General features: G+C 41.4%; 1 protein-coding gene across 3 annotated transcripts; it reads right to left on the bottom strand.

Annotated features, from left to right (window-relative positions):
• Positions 1 to 320: 320 nt before the first annotated feature.
• Positions 321 to 7,939, bottom strand: ECHDC2 (enoyl-CoA hydratase domain containing 2). Of its 3 annotated transcripts, XM_030031627.2 has the most exons (10): positions 7,789 to 7,935; positions 6,094 to 6,161; positions 5,388 to 5,475; positions 4,756 to 4,842; positions 3,441 to 3,533; positions 2,746 to 2,802; positions 2,163 to 2,350; positions 1,648 to 1,698; positions 1,273 to 1,320; positions 321 to 581 (listed from the first exon to the last, which is right to left on the bottom strand). In XM_030031627.2, exons 1-10 carry the CDS (start codon positions 7,907 to 7,909, stop codon positions 504 to 506), a joined length of 879 nt encoding a protein of 292 aa, XP_029887487.1. In that variant the 5' UTR covers positions 7,910 to 7,935; the 3' UTR covers positions 321 to 503. The 3 variants fall into 3 exon arrangements, with proteins under 3 accessions (XP_029887487.1, XP_040983458.1, XP_029887488.2); XM_041127524.1 differs by lacking the exon at positions 321 to 581 and having other exon boundaries at positions 810 to 1,320; positions 7,789 to 7,939; XM_030031628.2 differs by lacking the exons at positions 321 to 581; positions 7,789 to 7,935 and adding an exon at positions 6,746 to 7,781 and having other exon boundaries at positions 810 to 1,320.
• Between the last annotated feature and the right edge of the window lie 76 nt (positions 7,940 to 8,015).

Genomic DNA, 8,015 nt, shown 5'->3' on the forward strand with positions numbered 1-8,015 from the left:
ATTGCTGTGTGTTAATACTCCTTGTTCTGTCTGATTAGTTGGAAGACTACTGATAATGGGAAGCAAGCTTAGGAAAGTTTTCTTTCTTTGTAAGTTGACTTCCTCTTCAGAGTGATTTTTTTCTTTTTCCCATCTATGTTTAGATGCAGCATGTTTTCTGGGGTTTTTTTTTGTTGTGTTTTTTGGGGGAGGGGGGGGTTTGTTTGTTGTTTTTTTTTTAATTTGCTTACGGTGAGCCAAAGTTTCTCCGTACTCCTTACTTGACATCTGAGAGCCATAACCGCTGACTCAAGATGTATGCACTTTTAAAAGATCAGCTGTACAAAGTTAAATCTTTATTTGTGAATTCTTACAGCAAAATGATCCAGTGGAGTATTCAGAAATGTAGTCCAAGGCAAGGAGCTAAGTACACAGAATGCAGTCATAAAAATAATCCCCCAAAATCAGTGGGTCCTCTTCAGTCCTCCTTTACCTTCAAAAAATCAAGGGGAAGCTAGGAAGCATTATCTGCCGATAAACTGAGGTGGTCGTTTTTCCCTGAAGGCAGCCATCCCTTCCTGACGGTCTCTTGTGGGAATATTCTATGTTTTAAAAAAAGAAAATGGTATGTTTTTCATTGACAAGTCTGATGAGTTTTTAAGTACTGACTAATTTGGCAGTAGTGGTCTAAGACCAAGATTGCTTTTCTTTCAATGATACCTTAAGTCCCACCTTCCACATTTTGCAATTAGAAAAATAAGAGAGACTGGGTTGTAGTGTAAATCACAAGCAAAGCATCGAAGACAAAGACCATAGAACTACATGAGAAAACAGTTTTCCATAAATTTAATACTTTACCATCTTAAAATACACTGAGAGGCACAGCAGTTACATTGTTCCGTTAGCTGAGAAAGGTACATGCTCTCAAAACTTGTCGGAAAGAATGACTACAGGAGGAAACTGTTTTTTAATTTGCTAAAACTAAAACCATTCGTAAAGCTCATCCTATAATTAACATTGTTGAAACTAAGAATATACAGTTACTTTGGACAGAAGGGTATTTAGGGAAGGACTTTGGTCTCATGCAGGCTGAGAGAGGCAGCTATGCATGACACAACAATTAATATTCTGAAATAGGTATCTGGAACTGCATTCAAGTATGTTCTCAAAGCTTTAGATTTAGCTGTTAACTGTTCCCTTATAGAGAGGAAAATACAAGAGGATGCTGTGAATACCTAGCTTTAGAAAATCTACAGTTGTTCCTTTCAGGAATGTATTCTGAAGGTAACCTACCTGGGCATAACACATCCCCTCAATAGCCATCCCTGATGCAATATCGACCTGGGGATAAGAGGGAAGGAACGAGATTTGTCTGAAGTATAGCGCTCAAAACTACTTCATAGCCCTCAAATCAATAAATGTTCATACATAGTGAGTGACCTTCACTCCTGTATTAGAACTACAGTGTTAGCATCTGTAGAAAAAAAATCCTGCTGTATTAATTTTGTTCTTAAAGAAAATCTTTAAAACTCCTGAAATGGTTTTAAATGCCTTGTCTAAACAAGGATTATAACTCATCTGTTCTAAACATTTTTACTGTAGTAATTTGTAAGTAATTTGCTGCCTGTCTGCTTCATTTACCTCAGTATTTAAAATAAAAATAATTACCTCCATTCCTCTGTTTATTGCCAGTTTTCCCATTTTCACAGCAAATGGAGCCTTTATTAAAAAAAAAACAACAACAAAACACAACAAAACCAAACCACAAGAAACATTAAAATATAATTAAAGCCACATCAGTTCATAATAGTGTAGTTGTTACATCATTATCCTAGCTCCAAATGACCTTTTAGTCTATAGAAATTTGCAGTAAGTTAGTATTTTCAAAAAACAAATTGGCATTATCTACAGTTAATAGATGTACACGGTGCAAGGTTTCAATGTGTCCTGCAGGTCTGCATAACCACAGCTGAGAGGTAAAACTGTCCTATGGGTTAAGCAGCTCAATGTTAACACTTGTTTCTACAGAAACTGCATTTGCAAAAAAGGACAGAGTTAAGACTTAAACATCAGGAACCAAGACTTTAATATTTCATAGAAAGGAATTTCAATTGTTTGTTTGCTCTCTCTTAAAGGAAGCAGAAATGCCTTCTTTACAGTGACCACATGAATAATACACTTACCTGAGGAAGGATTTCTTTAGCCAAAGTTAATGCTCTCTGGTAAGCTGCATCTCCCTCATTGTTTTGTGGCACTGTGTGATTTACTAATCCCATTGAGAAGGCTTGTTGTCCGTCAATCTGTCTACCAGTGAAAATGAGTTCCTTTGCGAGACCTATTCCAACACATCTGGGCAGGCGCTGCGTTCCACCTTATGACAACAGCAAAACCAGCATTTTCCATTTCTGAGAAATACCCCCCAAAAAGTAGTATTTTGTTTCCTTACATAACAAGGAGGTTTGAAAAATAAAGGGATGATGTGTTTCTTTAATAACTAGCTGAATATGTCAACATTTTGCAAGGCATCTGAAACGCTTTAGCATCCTTTTGACTATTTTGATAAACAGGAAAAAGTGTAAAGGGACTTTCCTAAATTCATAGCAAGTCCGAGACAGGGCCTGGCACAGAACTCTTGATTCACAGATCTCTTGGGTCACTGTAAGATGCTACTTCTAATTTACATTCAAAACACTTCCAGTGCTCTAATGACAAAATATTTACTATAGAGCTGAGAAAATAAGAGACTGAAGATTTAATGGAGGTTACCTGCTCCAGGAAGAAGCCCTCTTGTGGTCTCAATAAGGCCCATTTTAGCTGATGAAGCTATTAAAAAAATAAATATAGGGTTTAGTTACTTTTTGATCTGTATAACTATAAAATTTCCATTCTGAACTGATTAATAAAACTACAAACTATCACTACTGAACTGGAACTCCATTTCTCCAGGTAGCTAGAAAGTCTGAATACTATAGTGCTTAATCACTGTCCATCTCAAGTCAGATGAGGGATGTGTAATATGGCTGCTTACCCCTAATGTAGTAATTTTATCTAGAAAAATGAACCTTGGGTCCATACTAGATGAAATGTAATGGACAGAAGAACGGAAACAGAAGAAGGAAGTCTTCCAGTCCAAACTGATTTAAGCAGGGAAGGTTAGATCTAGCCAGAGTGCTGATCCAGTATTACATGATAATAACTATTTAATTCTACCAACAAATAGTTTTCTGAAGGAATCCTAATCTTGTCTAAAAATAGGCTTTACTTTTTAAGCAAGGAAACTGCTTTCCCAGTAGTAACTAAGTGTCATGTTTTCTGGACAAATGCCTACTCATTTCTTGAACTGTGTAAGTTCCTCTCTCAGCCTACTGATTGCATTAACAGTCAGCTATCATGCATATAAGTTCTCTTTAAAATATAGTCACCCATTACAGGAAGAATCCTGTATTAAGCAACACACAAACCTGCTACTCGAAGGTCACAAGCTAACGCCAGTTCTAGTCCACCACCCAATGCGTAGCCATCTATTGCAGCAATTGTGGGTACAGGCAGGGCAGCTAGAGAAGACAACATGGATTATACAGTTTTGTTCCAGAAGTTCTGCTCCGCTCACTTCTGGAATTTAAATGCTTAAATTGTAAAGCTTTTAGTAGTTCTCAAATTCAAAATTGCTAAGGAATTAATTTTCTTCTGCCACAAACTTTCTGTCTCTAAACAGCAGAAACTGTCTTTTTGCACTTCTCCCTTCATTGTAAGAAGAATGCAAAACATTATTTGTACATGCAAAGAAGCATGTAAATACAAAGTACTGCAACACAAAACAGGATGAATTGTCTCCTTGCAAATTTATAATGTGAATATCCAGCTGTTGCAGTTAAACAGTCAAAGACACCATCCCCAGTCACTGTTACAAGGATTAGCTTTTCTGGTGCTTTTGTTAGCCAAGGCTCCTGAACTTGGTAAACAATGTTGTCACCTCATAGTTGAGGAACCTGTGGTACCTGGAGATTAGCTGCTTGATAAGATACCTTTTTAAATACTCGGGGAGCTGGAAGCAGACTTCAGACATGTGCTAGTTCTGTGCGTAACTACCCCGACTGCTTTTGTGGTTTGTGAGACAGGGTCATTCTCTCTACATTGTTGGGTTTTTTTTAATTATTGCAATTCTGACTGCTATTTTAGTCAGATTTCACTTTGGTATTCTTCTCTAGTGAGAACAGAATCATTCATAAATAGGGGAAGAAAATCAATTGTTTAAGTCCATATTCCTTTTGCAAAAAAAAAACAAACGGGGGTGGGGGGTAGGAGGGAGGGGGAGTTGTAGATACAAACCCCCTGGCATTCAGCAAATCCATTTAGAAAATCCATTCAGAGATCCAAATCCACGTTCTTAGGTTATTGCCATATCATGAGTGCTTCTCAGCATGTATTGAAGGGGGGACAACCAACATAGCTCATTTTGTCAAGCACTGTCTCCCAAGGATTACATAGAACTGTATATAGAATCATTTGTTATATCAGGTACTTATTATATGTATGTGTGTGTGCTGCTCTTCATCATCGAAAAGGCAGTACTGAAATGCATCTTGTCCTTGGAGTGGCAGCAGGATAGTTGGTATTTAATTCTAATCAGATCTTTGTTTCAGGCATAAACTGGAGCCATTTGGGAAGCAACTCCTAAATGGATAAACTGTTGGGGCCCTTCCCCTCCTGCAGCATTTCTAAATGTCTCAGTACAGGCAGTCTAGGACATATTTCCCAACTGAGATAATAATTTACCTATTTCATCCATGAGATTTCTCAGCCTTTTAACAAAGTGTCCAACTTCTGCATCATCCATCTTTGCACGTTCCTTTAAGTCTGCACCTAAATAGAGGAGAAAAAGGTTAGAATCCAGGAAAAGGGAAAAGACATCTGAACTGTGTTCCCTCCTGTCCCTCTCAGAGGGCACACCATTTCAGAAGTCTTGAAATACAGTGTTCTGGTTAAGTAAAGTCAGTGGAAGTTGGAGTATGGACATTTGGGCTGGAGCAGTGGCTAGGGGGCTTCTCTGGGCCCTTCCAACAGATTTCCCAGAGGAGCACCAATCACTGTATGTAAGGACAATAATCCATAAAACTGGAAACCAAGGACTCCAATACCAGAGGCACCTGTGCTTGAAGATGGTTATAAATGGAAAACAAATAGTAGCACCACGCAGCCTGTGCGGCTCACTCCATCACACGTCTTCATTGCTGAAGCCGGTAGGCAGACAGGTGAAAGAGAGAACGTGTTTGTTATTTGCTACACAAAAGCCAGCCCATTTTTCTTTTAGCATGCATTTCCGATGGCTTTTCTGCACAATCTGATTAGCACGCAGCCTTAAGAGCCATCAAATTTTTTAACAAGTTTGCAGAGCCTTTGTTACTTACCAGCACAAAATACACCTTTCACCTCACTCTTGAACACCACCACGCGAACCTTCTCATCAGAGCGGAGTTGTTCCAGAGCGCTGAACAGCTATGAGGGAGGGAGTATAAACAAGAGAAGAAAAACTTAAAAGCATATGGATGTATATGCCTAAATTATAGCAAGCTCCTAATCTATGACAAAAGTTTCTTTTTTTTTTTTTTCCCTGCAGGTGCCAGGAATTTCCTGGAAATCATATATGTGGAGCCAGCAGGATCTTTCCGTGAGAGCTTCACAATGACACATTTCCCCATCTCTTTTTTTTCTTCTATTCAGAGATGAACCTTTGCTGTAGCTTAAACTCCCCTTCTTGTCCAGGCATGAGCCAGACTTTCTCTAGAATGTATCAACCTTGAACAGATCATCTGCTAAGGTCTGACAATGAGTATGTTTTTGTTGTAATTATGCAAGCAAGGACAGTAACTTGCATCCAAGTTAGCTAACTCAAATAATTCTAGTGTCTCTGTCCAGTCCACAGCTGAAGTTACTGCAGTACAGACATATCACGATCTCTTTTTCTTCAGGCTAACCTGCCTTGCCCCAGTGCAGTCTCCCACTGACCTTCAGCAAGAGATTAAGTTTTTGTTTCAGATTTCCCACAACTATGCTTATTGCATTTAGTTATTGATCATGATTCCAAACACGTTTACAGGCCAGGCCCATACTCACTTCATTTACAAATACTTTTCCCAATGAATTTCTCGCGTGCGGTCGGTTCATTAGGATTTCAGCAATACCTTAGTAATAGGAGACAATTTCAGTTATACTTCATTTAATTCTCTGACACAATAATTCAACTGGGAACAATATGTGCATATGCTGCATCTTCTCTTTCCTGAAAATGTATATAAAGTATATTCTAAAACAATTAGTTATTTTAAAAGTGGAGGTGGGAGACCATGTCTATGAAACCCAGTTATGCAGGACAACTGTAAAATTCAGTAGCACTGTGAATAATATAAGTAAGCAGAAATTTAAAAAATGAACATGACATCTAAGAGTGTATGCCTTAGAATTACTGCAGGAATGGAAAAAAACCCCAAACCCCAAGAATGATCCATCTTAGGTTTCTGTTTTGAATGTTACTTATTTCAGTTTTTATTGTACAGTCGTACTGTGTTCAAGTAATGAAGAAAACCATCCTCTTGGGATTGCTGTTTGCATGACAATAGCACAAACTGGTCACTCTCAGTCTGTGTTCCAGAACAGTTTTGAAATTGCAGCTCCACTTAATTTAAAGTTAATAAGCTCATCAGTGGAAAGGACTTCACTCAAAGTTCCTAAGTCCAAGCAGAAAAGTAAGACCACAACATCTACTTACTTCTCCCTTGCACTTGTGTTTTCTAAATTATTATCCAATGGTTTCTGTATGCTTTGGAGAGAAAAAACATCTCTCCTGTTTCCTTGGCTGGACTTCTGCTCACTTCCCAGGCCTTAACGTTGTAAGATGCTGTTGCTGCTGCTGTAGGTGCACAGATGTACCTCGCATCTGTCACGCTTGGTCCTGCCCTGCTAGAAGGTCTCTGTCCCTCTGCCAGTGGCCAGTTAAAAAACAAGAGATGTGTCACATAGGAACAAAGACACAGGTAACAGCGGGCACCAGCAAACAATGGAAATTCACAATTCCGGTAACTACATTCATGTATATGTAACTAGCAAAACTACCAAGAACTGCTTGTAAGCTCTTGCAATAGTTACCCTTACCAGAAAGTAATTGCATTGGCAATCTGAACCACAACTCAAATTGCCTAGTGTCTCTCATGCATAAATACACACAGACGTGCCCTGGTCCCGTCCTCCCTTTACCATACATTACTGATACCAGAAAAATCTAAGGTACGCAAACCAGAACTTCTTGTATTGAGACCTCCCGCATACACAACTTAAAAGTCATCTAGCTATTTATTTAGCAGCTGCGTTCTTCAGAAAAATATTAAGGCATAACTCCTATAAAGCACCCTGCCCACGATGGACTCGGCGAGGCACCCGGTCACCTTTCGGGCCGTATACGAGGGCGTCAGAGCAAGGGAAGGCTCGGTGGCCCCGGCACCCCCGGTACCAGATGTCCGGGCAGCGCTGCAGGGACGGCTCGAGCGTTTCAGGGCCCGTCCGAGGGACGGCAAGGGCTGCCAGAGCCGGGGTCCAGGGAGGGGCCGGGAGCTGAGGCGTTTCTACCAGGAATCGGTAAAACCACGTAGATCGACGTGCCCCCTCCCTACACCAGAGCACCAGAAAACCGGCTCTGACACCCGATCGGCTCCTCCGACCCCTCGGAACCGGCGTTAAATGAGCGCCGGGGCCTAACCCCGGCCCCCTGCGGTCCCCCGCGCACCCCGGCCTGCAGGCGGGGGCCGCCGCACTCACCGCTGCTCTCCCCGCCGGCCGCGCCCACCAGCACCTCCGCGCCCCGCCGCGGGGCGGCCGTGGGGGGCCCGCCGCGACCCCAGCGCAGCAACTCGCGTCCCGCCCGCCCCAGCCGCATCATGGCGCCGCTCGCTCCCGGGGTTCCGTCGGCAACCGGCAGCGAGGGGCCGGGCCTCCGCGGCGGGGCGGGCCGGGCGAAGGGGCGCTGCGCCTTTAAGAAGGAGGGT

Source organism: Aquila chrysaetos, chromosome 12, assembly GCF_900496995.4.
Source record: "Aquila chrysaetos chrysaetos chromosome 12, bAquChr1.4, whole genome shotgun sequence".
Lineage (NCBI taxonomy): Eukaryota > Metazoa > Chordata > Aves > Accipitriformes > Accipitridae > Aquila > Aquila chrysaetos.